The sequence below is a fragment of the Macadamia integrifolia genome, chromosome 9 (genome assembly GCF_013358625.1).
Source record: "Macadamia integrifolia cultivar HAES 741 chromosome 9, SCU_Mint_v3, whole genome shotgun sequence".
Lineage (NCBI taxonomy): Eukaryota > Viridiplantae > Streptophyta > Magnoliopsida > Proteales > Proteaceae > Macadamia > Macadamia integrifolia.
The window spans coordinates 16,932,034-16,949,967 of record NC_056565.1 but is presented as its reverse complement, the minus strand read 5'-3'; the positions used below and the strand labels follow the sequence as shown (position 1 = coordinate 16,949,967).

Genomic DNA, 17,934 nt, shown 5'->3' with positions numbered 1-17,934 from the left:
GAAGTGGGGAGGAGTTGGGTTGTTATGGGAACAACAGAACAAGAATTTATAAGAAGAGGTAGAAAAATACAGGATTACGCCCAAAAGGACCAAAAAATAACCAACACAATAGACCCTTGTGGCCCAAGACCACCACTTGTTCAAGAACAAAAAGGAAAACCATAGCAATACCATGAATCATCAAATTCCCAGATCACAAGGGCAAATCAAGAAACAAAGAGAAACATAAAATGGCCAAAAAAGAATACCTTAAGGCTCTCAACGACACCAGGAACAACTTCATGCTCAAGCCCTGAATACTCCCCTTCCGTATTCTCCCTAATCACAACAATATCGACATTCTGATGCCTTGTTGGCAGACCAGGCAGATTGAAACAATTCACAAGCGAGGCATAGAGATCAAGCTCCTTTCTTAACTGAACGTTCAACGAGCTGACACCTCCTCCAACTGGAGTGGCCAAACCACCCTTCAAGCAAACCTTGTTCTTTTTTATTGAAGCAATCAAATCCTGAGGAACCTTTGTCATGTCACCATGAATTTCATATCTCTCAAAATACACCGGAGCATGCATTGCTTCCATGACCTGCTCAACTGCACCTGTAACAAGTGGACCAATCCCATCACCTGGGATTAAGGTAACAGCTCTTGGAGCACCATCACCAGGCCGGGGCATGTAGGTTACAGATCTATTCATCTGAATATTTAACCCTAACACTCGAGAACTTCCAAGGAGTTGCTTAAGAATCCGTATACTTCTTGCCATGATAGAAATCTGTTCAAATATTAGATTTAATATTAGATTTGAAAATCCGAAAATTAGGGAGGGAGGGAGAAAAAGGAGCGAAAGAAGATAACAAAAGGTAATTTAAAAATCTAAGAGGCTTAAGGGTGTCAAAACCAAAACCAAAACCAAACCGGAACCATTTGCTGAAACCGAACTGATCCGTTTACACCAAAACCGTGAAACCGTCTAATAAATGGTTCGTTTTTGGTTTCACAATTAAGAGGTTTAGTTAAACGGTTTAAACCAAACCAAACCATTTAAACCGCAGTAAACTGTTTAAGTAAACCGTTAAACTGATATATATATATATATATAGGGAAAATGTTGGGTATGCCGCTGATATCAAGTATGCTAGCACCCATTGTGTCTATCTCTCTCTTCCCTTTTTTTCTGAAATGACCCTCATATCCTTCCTGAATGTTACTCCATCATGTGTTCCTATTGGTGCTATCCGCTAGCATACTTGATATCGGCGGCATACCTATCCCTCTCCCATATATATATATATATATATATATAGTTTAAGTCATTCAATGCTAAGTTTACATCCATTACAATAAAAAGAAATTAAGTTTACATTAAACAACTATCAAAAGAAAGCATATTACAATAAACAATTCAATTCAATGTTAAATTGACATCCATTTCAATAAAAAAAATTTAAAGGTAAAGACATTGTATGGATAAGGAAATTAGAAAACGATTTAAAACAATTTAAACCCAAACCATTTATAAATGGTTTCAGTTTCAACATTTATTAAAACGTTCGATTTTGGTTTTTACCAAAAAAATCTTGCACCAAACTGAACAGAACCGTCTACACGGAAACCGAATTCTTTAACAGCCTTAGAGAGGATAATAGCATATTTCAACTATCACGCACAAACTTTAACATGTTTTCAGCTCTATATAAGATTTTCCAAGCTTCCACTTCAAAATATCAACTATATATGATATCCAACCACTCAACTTTTCTTGTGACAAGTCAAGATCAACAGTTGTCTCTAAGTGTGACAAAGTAAATGTTAGAAGTTACACTTAGCATGAAATAATACCATCATAAAATACTAATCTTAAAGCATGGTATCTGCATATCGAAGGGAATAGCTAGATCCATATCTGTCTCGAGCTTTAGGAAATCAATAGCTGACTCCCTTTTGGCCCTTTCCTATAGCAATGCACATATCAGTAGTTCATAAAATTGTAACTATATCCTAAATGTTAGAATTTAAGAAACAGTGGATGCATTGATGAGGGATTATATTGACTTAAACAAGCACCATCGCAACATGAATTACGAAATTTCCATGTCTCAAGAGTGTAAAATAAATTATTATGAGCCCATCCCAATGGTATGCTGATTTCCACCCAACCCCCCCCCCCTTTCTATTGTGGACAAAACATTATACTAAGATTAAAATTTTCTACTCGATCAAAAAAGTTAAAAAATTAAAATAAAAAAGATTCTCGGCTACTGGTATATGAAGTAGATAGATTCTTGGGCCTCAAATACAGCTGCAAGGATCAAAGGAAGCTGGCCCATGATCCACATTAAGTGGCCAGGCCCATGGGCCATAGGACCAACAAGCCTTGGCTGGGCCAGCACATGCAGGCTGGGTGTTTTTGGCTCACCCAAAGCCAAATCGTGGGGGATAGGATAGCTTGATTCCCAAGATATATTTTGTTTATTTGTTTCCTAATTTAATTTCAGTCTTTATGTACTTAGACAAGACTTTATTTTAACTTTAGTTTCATAGGGAACAAGACTCAATAACTTCCTTGTAAAAGGCTTCTAGTTCTTTCCTTTTTCTTACAATCTATTTTCTGTCTATGGAAAGTTTTTTACTATAGGAGACGTTAGAGTCCTCCCACCCCAACGATTTATTGAATGAAGAAAAATTTGCTAGTGCGACGTAATACCCATGAGATGCAGTGAGGTGACTTGAGAGACCTTGGCTGAGATACCCTTGAATAATTTGGTCTCTTTGGCCGTCTAAGACCAATCGAGTCCCCTACTGAAATACCCATTGAGTTGTCCAAGTTACCATTGTTATTGCTGCCAATTGAAGGAAGGATCCCATCACCGGTTATTCTGGTTCTGAAGGTTTTCTTGCTGAAACCTTTAAGGCCATCGATCTCCCAAGATAACCATCAGTTGCTGCCCCAGTTTTGAAGATCAAATCCCCTCACAAAGAGCTGCATTCGACTGGAGTTTGATCCTGTTATGAGGCCTGGTGTGTTTGATACCAGAAATCTCCCAATTTAGCCCTAAATCAAGAGTCAATAGAACTCAGGATTGGGCAATCAGTTTTGCCCGAGATTTTTGAGATTGAATCCATCCACTAAAACCTCCATTCGATGGTATTACCAGCCCTTTTCATCCGCTTTTGCTATTGTTCTTGAATTCAGTTTCTTTCCTAGTCTTGAACCCTAATTTGTGGCCTGCGATAGAGATTTGTTAGCTGCTGTTTATTGTTCTCTTGGACTGGGGTAATTCCATAACATTGTTAGGCATTATTAGGAGTTATTAAGGGTAATTTTTACCTATTGTTACCTACTGTTGGTTACATATTCATATACTGTTACCAAGTCAGAAATCAGTGTTTGTTTGCGTATCCTGCCTGCGGTCAGGTTACTAGAGACCTAGCTCTACATTAGTATATCCTTGAACAAGAGGAAGATTTCATGAAATCTCTAAGGTACCAACAGGAAAAGTATCACATCTTCTATGCATAGATCCTATTTTTAGAACTGATACTAACCATTTGATTAGAATAAAAATTATAGTAAAGCAGTCATCCAAAGAGAATGTCAAAAAATCATGATACAACAGCACATGCTGAAAAATACAGAGTGAAGCTTCTTACTTTGTCTATTTTCCTATCCTTCCAAAATTTCTTCAGAAAAAATAACTGTTCCTGCAAATAAAGCATATAAAATCAGACCTTAGTTGAAGGCTTCAAAAAACGGTAGTCAATGCACTGTCCCATACAAACAAACAATATGCCTAAAAACCAAGATCCCCAAGGGGGGTAAGCAATGCCATAATGCAAACTCACCGTCAAGATTCAAATCTTTAAAGGGGAAACTGAGAGAAATAAGGTCTCACAGTTTCCCTCTGGCCTCTGTACCAGCTTTCACCTGTGAAATAAGGGGAAAATCACACTAGAAACATGAAAATTTGTTTCAAAAACTAGGTGTGAGGATCCATCTGAGACAGATTTTCTCTGGTTGTAGAACAGGGCAACAGGGAAAAATCAAGACGAAAGAACAATACATGGTCCTGATGGACATACAATTGAGATAGACTATCAAATTGGACATATGTCCCATGCAGGGAATCACCATCATCCAATAGTCAGAATGAGCAAATGATGTACCAAACCCAGATCAGGACAGACAATCATGTCTAGAGTCCAGAGCCAGATACATACAAGATCCAGAATTGGGTCCATACTAATTTGTTCATCAATAAAATTTCTGTTATACCAAGACTATGATCAACCTGTAGCTACTATAAATTTAATCAATTAAACCATACAATGAAATAAAAAAATAAACAAAACCCTCCACGGCCACCCTATTGTGAACCAAATTCAAATCCAATTATAACTATAGGACTATTACAATTAAAAGAAGATAAAGAAATAACTAATTGGAAACCCCTAAAAACATTAAAAATAAAATTTATAAATGTTTGGAAAAAAAAGGAAAAGGAAAAGGAAAAGGAGAAAGCATCCTGTGCAGGACTCACTAGCCTTGCAGACTAAGCTTAACCTACCTATAGCTGGAAAGATAACTGTTAAGCCATCTCTTTACCCTTTCTAAGTCAAAGGAGTGTTTCATGTGCTTCTCCTTCTTTAATAATAAAATTGACAGTTAACTTCTGAAAATCAAGCTGATTAGCATCAATTCATAGTTATCAAGGCGACAAAGCGATCAAGGCGATGGAGGATATCCAAAAATCAAGGCGTCAAGGTGTTGCCTAGGCGACCAATGTGCCAGTCCAGGCTGAACCACCTTATCGCTTAGGTGGCACCTTGATGACCATAGTTATTAAGGTGTCGTCAAGGCGCTGGTAAGGCGATGCCTAGACGCTAAGGCGGTTCCAAAAGAGTAAGGCAGTAGGCCGCTTTAGTCGTAATTCATAAGGCGACCGCCTTAACCAATAAGGCATTGCTTTATGTGCCTTATGATGCCTTATGTACATTTTAAAAATAACTTGATTTTTAAAACTGATTTACATAGATTTCAAATATTATTTCGTGATTGGCAAGTGTGAAGAAGAATACACTTGAGATGCATGGGATCAAGTCTATTAAAACTAAAGTCTAAAACTCAACCAAAAGAAAAACACGATTCACAATTTCACATTCACAAATGCAATGGTTTCTCAAGGGTTTACTAGCCAACGGCGAGCCTTCCTCCTTCGATTCTTACTACGGCGGCAAGGATTCTCTTCTCCGGTGGCCTCTAGCGAAGCTTCATAACCCTCTCTCTAGGTATGTTGTATTTTTTTTCTCTCATCTTCTCTCTTCTTCATTCTTCATGCTACGGTGACTGGTGAGAGCTGGGTTTTTTTTTTTACTTCTTCTTCTTCTTTCATCTCCCTTCTTTCCTCTTCATTCTTCTTCATCATACGGTGAGAGCTTAGAGCTTTGATTTTTTTTTTTCCCCTTCTTCTTTCTTCTTCATCCTATGGCGAGCGCTTCCTTCTTTTTTTTTTCTTCTTCATTCTTCTTCATCCTACGGTGAGAGCTCAGTGCTCTTCCTTTTTTTTTTCCTTTCTTCTTTCTTCTCCCTTCTTTCTTCTTCCTTTTTTACAAATGGACATGGAGGTCTTTAAGGAACTAACTACTAAGGCCAATTTTTATGAAGTTATATGAATTCTGAATTCTGCCATTACCTTCTATTTCTGTCCCTTACTTTATATTTCTGTTCCTGCATGTTTCTCTCAATTCAACCAGTGAATGGAGTTTTATCTTTTCCCTTCTTCTCTCAAAATACTTGTATATTTTAAGTCTTCTTTTCTTTATATTTATAATTTCATTTTATAATTATGTATTTATATTATATGTTAATATGTTATGATGATGATTGATGATTGATGATTGATGATTGATGAAGATGAACTTAGTTTATTCACTTTATTGTTTTCTTGATGAATATCTTGCATTGGTATGAAGTATGAACCTTTAATATTTATTAGCACATGAGTAGTAAGATTCAACTAGGATTTGAGTAAAATAGAATGGTTTTATAAAAAAAAATAACACAGGAACGCTTTATTCAATAAGGCAATGCCTTATGCCCGCCTTATCCCCAAAACACTCCAAAAGACCCTCAAACGCCTCGGTTGCCTCACCGCCTTGATAGGCTTGTTGATGACTATGCCAGAGTATAACACTCCACCAATATTTTATGGTCTAAAAGGGTTTGCTAACCCTATTCATCGGCGTCATCTCATTGAGATCTGAGCTCATTTCTTGGTGTCAATTAGACTGAATTTGGAATTCAGTTTCTGAAACAGCTAGATTGGCAGGTTGATCTGGACCTTCTAGTGCAAATAATATGGTTTTCTTTGTGCTTCCATCGTTTACCTTTAGAATTTTGCAATTTCACATTGAAAACTTTGAACATTTATTCTTATGACATTCCACTAAATTCCCTACTTTGATATGTTTCATTAGTTTCGTGGGCCCACTGCCAGCAGGCTTTCTACAAAGTCCTGCGTAACAACAAATATGCAATACGTGCTGAGTATCTCCAGACTTGAAGTGGTCCTTATATCATCACCAAGTGATACAGAGAAACTCCAAATTCAGCTGGTTCACTGTCAGTATCTTCCCCATGCCACCCTCCTTGAAAATACTTCCACGCTTTGGTAAAAAGGCTCTGCCACATAATATTGAACCTAAAGGTGCTTCCACGGGATCTGCGGCCCAAGCGACCCAAAAAATTAATGACAGATCCTGATTCTAGTTCGATCATGGAATATTTGTATGGACTAGCAATACAAAAGATTAGGTGAGTTCAAGTGGATGATCACCAACACCCACCTAAGAGATGAAATAGGAAGATAATCATCAAAGAAACGATCCACATCTCCAAATTTTAAGTATCATTTTCCAAAAAAAAAAAAAATTCTCGGTTATAACATTATATGGTTCGAGTAAAGCATCCAAGTAAGTAATTGCGATTGGCGCCACCCCTGATTGGATAAATGAAACCTCAATCACAAAATTAAATACAAGAAATTAAAAGCATACTAGATATCATCAAACCCCAATAACACACGAAATCAGAAATTCATGGAAAAAAACATTTCACGAACACTTTTTAATCAAAAGAAGGAAGAAAAAAAATCCTTCTTTATTTTCCGAAGTTTTTTTCTCGATTATAACGTTATTTGGATCGAGTAAAGCGCGTCAAAATTAGTCATAGAGATGGGCACCGTCCCTATGATAGGACAAACGAAACCTCAATCACAAAATAAAATACAGGAAATTAAAAGCATAAAAAGATACCAGCAATCCCCAATAACACATAAAATCATAAATTCAGAAAGAAAAAAAATTTCACGAACCCTATTGATTCAAAAGCAAAATATAGTCTTCGAGAACAATAATACCTACAAACTCATAATTCTTCACAGTTCAAAGCAGAGAAGAGAGATGCAATCAATACCTGCAAATTCAAAAATCGATTGACCTGAAAGGATTGATGCAATACCCGAGAGTCTAGAGAAGATGTACAGAATCCTGAATAGCCGATTTTAAACGCGGATTGTTGCCGTCTTCGATCGTGAGCCCCTTCCTTGGTTGGGTAGCTGACCAAAGGAGAATGAGAGGGGGAATACGCACATACAGGAAACTCAGAAAAGTCGGTACCGTAGACCATTTCCAATTCCCATGGATAAAATTAGGAAAATGATCGTAGGTGACTTTTAACAAACCAGTGCCATGGATAGAAATGGAATCTAAGGGTATATTAGTGATTTAAAAATTAGAAGATTTTTGAGCCAGGAGCATGGGAGAGTAAACCAATAAGACAAGGGTGTCAATCAGTATAGTATTTGATATTCGATATGATACAATAGGCTAATCATAGTCGATACCAAAACCATATATACCGTAAAGTTACAATCTTGTATCAGTTTCGTATGGTTACAATACAGATTTTATTTGGTATCAATACAGTTTTAATACAATAGTTTTGCAATTAAGTTGTTGTGGAAGAGACAACAGCAAAAGCACTAGTCTCCATTGATCATCTACTAGCAGGGAAACTGAATAGTTGGCAGGAACTAAGGTTTAAGTACCAATTCGAAGAGCATTTGTCTAACTATATATTCAATATTTGGTATTTCGATATAATTTTAATATTTTGTATAATTTGATATATATCAAATGATTTTGTCTTAAAAATCGAAATAAAACCAATAAAGATACGACACCCTTGAATTAGGTGTGACAAAATTTATCATGCATAAAAGAACAGCTAAGTTATTTCAGGTGAAAAGTATAGATATAATAAAGACAAAGGGTGTTATCATGCCTTGCTCAGCAGCTTGGAGAGCCTTTCCCTTATAAAATTTAGGCAAAAAGTTTTCACCACAATTCGCAGTTTGAAATATGGATAACTAATTGTGCCATGTAAAAAAATAATGCGACAAATTTGATCTATATATATATATATATATAATTTTATTTTTTTATGAATTATATAAAAGTTGTAACTAGTTACATTCGAATTGCACAACCAAATTCAATCTTATAGCCTCCATGGATGTCGATGAACCCTCCTAATAATCTATGCACCCATTTTGCCACCTAATGACTAATGAGTCATATTTACAAGTAAATTAAATTTGAGATTGAGACAGAAACTATAAGGTACGTGTGCCTACAAATTTGAATCTCATTTGATCATCCACATGACATTGAACACATGTCGATGAGCTATTATTTTAATTTAATTGATCAAATGTCAAAATATCAAACTTTAGCATGATCTAGGAAACCTTTTTTTCTTTCCCAAAATATATCAATGCTACATACTTTTTTTTTTGGTGGAATCAATACAACATACTGAAGCCATCAATTATGGGAAGCCACTTCCTTGATTACCCACATATCAAGGTTTGGGTCCCACCTCCACTTATATGAATCCAACAGCTTAGGATTTTTGTCATTTGTATTTTCGAGAGTTAAAATGAAGTTGTCTTTCACAACCCCCTAAAAAAATGAAGTTGTCTAGATCAATTTAGTATTTTTGTCATTGTCTTTTACACACCAATAACAGAATTAATGAAGTTGTCTAGAACTCTAGATCATTTTTTTTGTTCTTTTAATGAATTCAGACCACTTTTTGGTGTGGCCTTGGCCACTTTTTCTAATAGACTTGAACTGAACTATATTCTGTTTAAATCTATTTTTTGTGTAAAAAGTAAGAATGAGATAGTTAGGATGGTGAATCTAATAGCCTACAAAGCAATGCTACGCAGATGTAAGCTTGTAAATATCGTTTAGTTCCTAGTTAATATTGTACTTTCACTTCTTGAATAAAATAAAATAAACCTTTATTTCTTTAAGTTCACATAGCACATGGGACTAGGTTGAAATTTATTGTATGGATAATTGGTGGCATGGAAGATTTTATTTATTTATTTATTTATTTCTATTTTATTTTTTAGGGTGGCATGGAAGATTGATGGACCCATGAATTTGACCACCTCACCCCATGAAATGTGAAATCCCATCTCTGTTGACGCTTCTGTACACTCTCATTGGCCCAGTTTTATATCAATCAAATTCTACCTATGACCTCAAGATATCCGAAGATGATGTTTAGAAAAGTCATTTCGTACTTGAGTGCAATGCACAATTTTTTTTTTTTTAATAAAAAAAATCGAGATATTTTATCCGACATAGTGGCTTGTGGCAACCAAACGTTCATAACGACATTGCTTTTTGATCCTCCGACTGGCATTAGATAACATCATAGGATGTCAGTCCTATTGCGTTGGCCTTCAGGATTGGAGGAATGATTAACTGGGATAGTCGAGGGCATTCATACTTTATAATTAGATACAAAATTCTCAACCTAATCATGGATTAAAGTTGTTGCTTTCGTGCTATGCTTAACAAGGCTATCAAGATTTCGTTATCACATTCTTCCTTCTATGAAAGCAGGTTAGGTGATGGATTATACTTGATTTGTAGTGGTGCATCAGGTTGACAACCGACACTTATTATTATTAATCATAACCCGTCAATCTTTTTACATGGATTCTTACGCTCATCATTGCTTGGAATCCCTATATAACCAATCCCATTAAGATTAGAAAAGGTCTTGAATGTTGTTGTTGTTGCAATGAAAGTGACTGCAAATGAGGCCTATAAGGAGTGAGTTGCAATGTAAAAGGGATGATATTACTGACCAGCCGTATATCTATATTATACAAATATCTGAAAGCAAGGATAAGCACCATTTATTAAGTATCAAGTTACATTTGATATTCATACTTCACCATTTTGGTGACAACAAGATACATCTTGTATGCTACTTATGTTGTAACATTGACAAAAATCCAAGGCCACATATCGACTCCTTTTATGTTAGGGAGAACGTGTTATGACGGGGAATGTAAGGTTGCACCAGCAGATCCAATGGAAACGCACCTAGAAGCATCATCAAGGTGGGCATTTTTACCTTCCATGGGGGTGGGGCAGTCATTTCACTGCCTCTCGCCCTCTTTGTCTGGACGTAGCCCCTCTACTCCCGGACAGAAAACATTCTACCTTTATGTTTTTATTTTAAACAGGAACAAAACTCAGGGCCAGTCCAGCCTGCAACTCAGGCATTCAAGGCCAGGCTAGGTCCGCTAGGCTGAGCTACACCTGGAAAGGCTGGGGCTGGGCCTGGGCTGAGATATCTCAGCCTGACCTCAGGTTAAGCCTGGACAGAGCTACGGGAACCATGATTGGCCAGGGATCTTAAAAAACCTGGCCCAATTGCACCCCTAGTTGACACTGAATCTGATAAAGCAAGTAAGATGATGGAGAACCAGCAGACGAGTAGAACAGAAAACTAGTGAAATGCTTTAAGAAGTCCTGAGAAGCTAAGCAATTCAACGGCATGTGTAACTAACACCCATGATCACAGGTTCACAGCGTGCATATGGTAGGTCACACAAATAAACAAATATTAAACATTAATAATAAAGATGTCTGAAATTAGAAAGGATTCTTGTAATAAGAGTTCTGGACCTTTCTATAACAGGTAGTCAACTAATTCTACAAGTCGATCTTTCCCAAAAAACCTTTTTATCATCTCCCTTCGCTCAACATATCACAACCTCAAATATGGCAGATTCAAATAGAATGATCTCACAAGAAAGAATGGAATGATTTTTCATAAAAGATTAGTACCTCCAGATTGAGTGATGAATCTCTCTACTGCGCTATTCCATACGAGGAACTCCATCTATAAATAATCTGAGTTCTACATAACCTGAGTGGTGTAACTTATAAAATCCGATGCCGAGAAAAAAATTCTCTCTCTGGACACCATGTAGCTTAAGCTAATTTCATCTTCAAAATGAAAGAATCTCTTCCACCAGATAGCAAACAATAAACTTCTATTCAACCGTGACGCAACTCCACCACATTTTAAGAACAAATCCAATTATTCTGCATTTTTCTTGTTTCTAAAGTTCTCCTTCAACATAACAAACTTCTTCCGGCACTGAATCACCGTCTTCCCCGGAACTGCAGTTGCAACTCGTTCCCAACGCTGGTTGGTTTCCTTTGGGAAGGTTTTTAAAGCCTGAATTAGTGCCCTTTCTTGAACAGCAGACCACTCATCTTGTTGTTCAGTGTTCGAAGAAGTGCCGTTTGCAACGACCCCAGCTTCATGGTTTTGAAGAGCTTCATCACTACTCAAAGGCTTCTTAGAATTAACTATCTCAGGAACATTTTTCTGAGGCAGATGTGCTGGGGTCACTGTCTCCCCTGATTCCTGTCTCGTGGTAAGTGGGGATGCAATGGTTGGTGCCGGTTTTCTCTTCTCAAGAAATGAATCAAAAGCTTTGGCAGAGTCAGGCTTCTGCAGAAGAACTGTTTTTGTTGCCTTAAGAATCTCTTCTACTGATCTTCCAGTGCCAAGGTATTCTGAAATGACCTCCCACCTACGAGAAGTTCCTTTGGCGTACTTCTGCATTCCTTTCCTCAATAGCTCAATCTCCTCTCTCCCCCAAGGTTTTTCCTTTTTCTCATAGCTGCCTAAAGGTTTAGCTTCCTTTAACTGGACACCAGCCACATTACCACTAACTTTTACTGAACCATTCTGTTGTGTATTCTTTTCGCCTTGTTTGGGTCCATCAGAATTTCTATTCCCTCCCAATGCATATTTTATAAGTTGTGCACACTCAACCCCCTCTTTGTGTTCAATCTCATCACATAAACTCCTCAACTGCTCAGTATCAAATGACATACAAATACTCTCCACATCATCCTCAGTAAGATCAAGCAAACGTTGAGATGAAACGGATCCTGAGAGTGTCCGTAAACGATTTCGCTCTTTACGTAAGAGCTTCTTTTCTTTCTCCTTCACTTTCTTCTGATTTGAAGCAGCTTCAGCAGCCATTCTGTCTTCCTCTTCCTTCTTGCGTCTCTCCTCTTCAGCAACCCTAGCAGTTTCTTCCTCTTGCATCTTCCTAGCAAGGAACCTGGCCTCCTTCTTCCTTTGCTTCTCTGCCTTCTCGTCTTCCTTTCTCTTCAGAATTCGAGGATCCCTTTTATAAGCATTGTCAACAAGTGTACGTATTCGTGCATATTCTTCTTTCCTGGCTTTCTCTCTAAGTTTTGAATTCTGCCTCTCCATCCACCTCTTATGGTCACGAGACTCGGCTTGCTCAACATCAAACTCATCTGATTGTGGGAATTCTCTCCAACTCTTAAAGTTGTACCAAAAATTGTAGAAACGATCAACTTCTTCCAACTGATTATCCTCTTCACCCAATGATGGTACAGGTTGGGTAACTGACCACCGCCCATTTCTCATGAAAGCTGGACCGAACACTTTAAAGAAGTCTCGTGGTGCAGAGTCTGTAGGAATTTCATCATCAAACTCATCAGTGGAGTCATATATCCTTCTCTTCACAGGATCAATGAGGACCTCATAAGCTTCCTGGATAGCTTTGAAATGATTCTCTATCTCATCTTTCTTCACTTGCTTTGCAGCTTCAGTTTCCTCCGCAAGAAGAAGAGAAGCTAGCTTGTCAGGATGATGCTTTAAGGCAGCCTCCCTGTAACTTCTTTTTATTTGTTCCTCAGTTGCCAGAAAACGTAGATGCCCCAAACCCAGGAAGGCATAATGGTCCTGTTGCTTGCCTTCACCAGATTTCTTTTTACCTTTGCTGCTGTACGAGTCAGGAGATGGAATATAATCTCGTCTCTTGTCAGGCGAACCATTCTGATCAACAGCATCTGTATCTCCAGCCTCAACAAAACCAAGAAGTCTGAGTGCAACAGAATGGAATGAATGTCCCGCAGGTTCAAAGTTTGCAGCCTTAATGGGAAGGCAATTCGATGAGACATAGATTGGTTCTCCATCTATGATATCTGATGAGTATGTTATAAGCCGACAATTCAGTGCCATAATAAATTCAGAAGGGTCCACTAATTCAGTGACACAGGGAACTATGAACTCCTCAGTCTCTTCAAAGTTTCAACACCAGACAGAACTGCTTTGCCACGGTTTCAGAATAAGATGACAATTTTGATACACAACCTGCATTTTGTTAGTAACTGGAATCAGCAAAAGGTCATCTTAACCAACAAACAAAAGCAAAAATTGTTGAACATGTCTAAGATTTGCCTCTCTGTACTCCATTACTGTAGCTGCTCATCAATCCAAGTGTCCAATTTCTGAAGCACTTGGATGTGGAATACAGATAGACCATCCAAACTATCAAAACATTGTATTTCTTGATGTACTCATGATGTCAGCCTGTCAGGTCTATCAAATTGATATATTACTACTAGGAAAAATTTCTTTTTTATCAATATAAGAAGAAAATCATGTATATCTTAATCACTACCTAGAATTACAAAGTTATAGCTTCTGCCGTTTATTGGAAACCACAACAGATGACAATGAAAGGCTTAAAAGTCAAGATGAAGAAAACAAACATCCTAGTAACAATTTTTTTTTAAGAAATCAGATGTTTGTTCATTTTATTCATTGTTCAGGCCTTGACTCCAGCTGAAAGTTCATGCAAAATGCAAGTGGAGGCATGCTATTCTTTGTTCCGATAAGGGTTATTTCTGTTAAAAAGCAAACTGATAGGAGCTCATGTAAAACTGACGAAGATGATTCTTTTAAGAGAATGGACAAAATAATAATAGGATTACAAACTCAAAGTACACACCCGGTTTCAAAGTCAGAGTCACAAAGACAAACATGTAAATTGACCTAAAAAAGCATTTGAACACAATACTATTAAGGAGAGAGAGAGAGAGAGAGAGAATGTAGGGAAAGGAGACCTAAATTACTAAGCCACGACAAGAAAGCAACAGGCCAGTTCCCAAAATACCAGCAAGAATCAAAAGAACTAGAAGTAGCATTAACATTAGACATCAAAATCAATAACCAAATAAATCCCATATTAGGGAGTTCCAAGATTTATATAATAACAAAACTCAAAACATCAAAATACTGAAAGGCAATAAGGGCGCAAAGAAAACACAAAAGGACTCACCTAACCCAATAAGGAAAACCAACCTAGAACACAGAAACCAATCAAGATAAAAAACACAACTAAACTCAAAAGAAAACCCTTCAATTACCACCTGAATCATGTATTTTCTCAGAACAAAGAACCTTGTACTTGCACAATCAGATAAGTCGGCAACAAACTCCAGCTTTCAGCAAAACAAGAAAGTAAAAGAAGCAATCAAAGGGCAAAAAGGTATAATTCCTCGAGCAGCCAAGAATATCAATCAGAAAAATCTGAAAGAAAAAAGGAAACAATTTCCCCAGTCTTCTCCTTCAAATCGCCAACAGATTCACTTAAATAAAAGTGATAACACAAAACAAATGACCATATAACACCAAAAAATCAAAGAACACAAGTTGATCGAGCTCCATTTCAGCAAGAAAAAAGGATCGATAGAAGAAAAATAACTTAGAACTAGTACTTACCTCGTGATCCTAGGAAATCAGCAGCTGAAGGGGAACCGAATCTGGGAATCGGTTCGTGCTCTCTTCTTATTCTTCGTTTCCTAGGGTTTTCTAGCAGAGCGGGCAGAGAGAGAGAGGGAGACAGAGAAACGTGGCGAAGAAGGGTTTTAATTGGTTACGCCTTCCTTTGTGTGGGAGAGATTTTCGAATTTGACATGTGAGGGTTTGAAAGGGACGAACTGAACTGAAGGGGCTGAAGGGCAAATCTGTCATCTCAATAGTTCGCCAAATTTTGTAATCTCCATCCTCCAAGTTAGCGGTTCACCCAACCCGAAATACCAGGGCCAAATCCGGCTCCATTCATACCACATTGTTATTAATTGGGAAACTTTCTCTCTCCCTAAACATGGCTTGATAGATGAAAATATTGGGAACCAATTCGGATATCTGATTTTTTAAGTGGTCAAACCAAGTAAATCGTATATGTCCGACAATTGGAATTGCCACACCATTTTTTGTTTTCTGCCGAGGGGGAACCACTATGGTGGCGGAAGGGGTATTGGGTGCCTAAAGGGGTCCTAGGGGGAATCTAAATTTTTACATGAAGTAAGCGGAGGTGCATTGAGCATCCAAAGGTTGAGAGGGCCTAATTATACACCACAATCGTTGGATGCTCACTGCACCTCATTATCTCACCTCAAATGATTTTGACGCCCTAAGGAGATGGATCAAGAAAGAGGGTGCTCCAACTTAGTCCGGATCAACTCCTAACATAGGGATGAGTGGGGAAAGATCTCCACCCTCCATGGGGTGTGGGGAGCAACCAATCCAAACCTACTTCAACTAGGCACCCAAATGTATGAGAGGGGGACTCAAACCTAGGTATATGCCTTGGTCAAAGCTTGCCGATTGTTTGCAAATTACAACATCAAGTCTTTTTTTTTTTTTTTTTGTGAATGTAAGAGTAAGGGCTTTTTTAGGTGTACTCTGAAGGACGTTTTATCTAAATTTGATATTTCACATATAATTGCAATTAAGGCCCTCTTTGGCATTATTTTTTCTTTTTAATTTTTACTTACTTAACACAAATCATTAATGAAAACCATTTTTTATCAAAACATAAAAATGGTTTAGTAATTACTTGACAAAAATGATTTTTTGTAATAAATAGTTTTGTATTCCAAAATGCAAAATGGTTTTTTGAAGAAATTGGTGAAAAGATTCTCTTCATCCATCTTCTTTCTAACATTTTTTTTCTCCACTTTGGAGGAAGAAGAAGGGCAAGGGGCTTTAATATTTAATTTCAAAACAAATGACTATTTTACCCCTCCATATTGGGATTTTAAGCACATGATCATTAAAAATTCAGCATAAAAATGACTAAAAATCAGTGTTGGCTAAAGAGGGCCTAAAACACATAAATCACTATTGATCTCTTTTTGGTTTTTGTGTTTTATCATTTTTTTTTTTAAATAGAAATAAGATCCATAAATGACACCAAATGTAGTCAAAACTATTTTTGTGAACATAAATCAAAAATAAAAATGATACCAAAGAGGGCAGTAACATATGAATATTATTTTTCTTCACACACACGCATGCACTTGTAACCATGTGGCTAGGTCTACCAAGTGTACACAATCGTGGTTTGGCAGTGTGGCCACATCCACGATGCGAATGGTAGTTTGGACTACAATCTAAATTATATCACAATATAATGTACAATCCACAATGCAAATGGTAGGTTGGACTACAACCTAAATCATATTGCAATATAATGCACGATACAACGTTTACATTGCACCATCACAAATGAGCTACAATCCTTGTTATGTGGCTACAACTACAAGAGAGCACCCACACCTATACCAACACCCAGTTTAAGTAGCATCCACAACCAAGGAGCACCAATCACTCGAGCACCCACTTGATAGCCTTAATGTTTACAATAAATGGACGATAACAAGTAATGGCGGAAAAAACGATTTGCTACTACAACATTGCGAGATAATAAAATTACACCAAAGGGACTTAACAAACAAAATCAATGTAGTTAAAAAATAACCAGGAAAGAAAGTTACCTATATCTCATTGATGGTGAGTTTTTCCAAATAAATGTAGCATGGAGATGATCCCCGTCGATTGTTCCTTCTAAAATAGCCATAACCTTAAGTGTGAAAATGAAGACTTCTTATAAACTTCAAATACATAACACAAGCTATGTTTGGCTGTAAGGGGAATTAAAGGGAAGGGAAGTAAAATTTTCATACTTAAAAAATAAATTAATGTAATCATTACCCATGTGACTTTAACATTAACTTCAAATCATTCAATATTTGGTTATAAAATTTCACTTTACTTTGCATCTAAAACCCTTTGTTATAATATGTAAAATAAAAATTACATGCAAAATATTTCATTATTAAATATGGTTAAAAAAATTAAGTAGTTTATACAATCTAATGGGGTAATGATTATAAACATTTATTTTTAAAGTAAGAAAATTTTACTTCCCTTATTTTTAAATTCTCATTGCAACTAAGAGAAGATACAATGTTATATTGTGTTGTGCAAATAGGGTTTTAGCATTATCATTTTTAAACAAAAGTCAATAATGGATATTACAATCTAATGGACACAATCAATCCAAGTGGTGTGATTCTAAAAGACAGTCAATAAGTAATCTTTAATTGCAAAGAAAAAAGATAGTCTTACAATGACACAACCGAAAAACCCTCAATAGTAGAAAACACACATCATTAATCTCTGTAAAGCTTTTTTCAGATTAAACAAACATTCTAAAAGCACTACCATTTAGAACTTCAGTTACAGTAGCTAGTTTGTGGTTAGTGCCGTAGAAATGGTTTCGAGCTCGACACCTCCCGTTCCACATTTAGTTTCGGATCAAGCCCTCTACCAAAGTGTTTTTTTTTTTTTCTTTTGGAGAGGGAGAATTCAGATC

At 36.9% G+C, this 17,934-nt stretch overlaps 2 protein-coding genes across 10 annotated transcripts in view; both read right to left on the bottom strand.

The window, feature by feature from the left end:
* LOC122089084 (isocitrate dehydrogenase [NAD] regulatory subunit 1, mitochondrial) overlaps positions 1 to 7,706 on the bottom strand; it is a 20,093-nt gene extending 12,387 nt beyond the window's left edge. Inside the window, exons 1-4 of one of the 9 annotated variants that reach the window (XM_042658536.1) lie at positions 7,518 to 7,653; positions 3,845 to 3,926; positions 3,653 to 3,703; positions 249 to 773 (exon numbers count right to left, since the gene is read on the bottom strand). In XM_042658536.1, coding sequence (XP_042514470.1) covers positions 249 to 764 — 516 coding nt within the window. In that variant the 5' untranslated portion in view covers positions 765 to 773; positions 3,653 to 3,703; positions 3,845 to 3,926; positions 7,518 to 7,653. Of the gene's footprint in view, positions 1 to 248; positions 774 to 3,652; positions 3,704 to 3,844; positions 3,927 to 7,472 lie in introns of all 9 variants that reach the window. The other 8 variants (XM_042658538.1, XM_042658535.1, XM_042658537.1 and 5 more) reach the window with 8 other exon arrangements.
* A 3,267-nt stretch (positions 7,707 to 10,973) lies between these two features.
* LOC122089330 (dnaJ homolog subfamily C member 2-like) lies at positions 10,974 to 15,147 on the bottom strand. Its single transcript, XM_042658974.1, has 2 exons — positions 14,994 to 15,147; positions 10,974 to 13,580 (listed from the first exon to the last, which is right to left on the bottom strand). Exon 2 carries the CDS (start codon positions 13,446 to 13,448, stop codon positions 11,475 to 11,477), a length of 1,974 nt encoding a protein of 657 aa, XP_042514908.1. The 5' UTR covers positions 13,449 to 13,580; positions 14,994 to 15,147; the 3' UTR covers positions 10,974 to 11,474.
* Positions 15,148 to 17,934: the final 2,787 nt, after the last annotated feature.

What these genes read in the sequence shown, in the direction of transcription:
- LOC122089330 (XM_042658974.1), bottom strand. Translation starts at nt 13,448, where the DNA reads ATGGCACTGAATTGTCGGCTTATAACATACTCATCAGATATCATAGAT.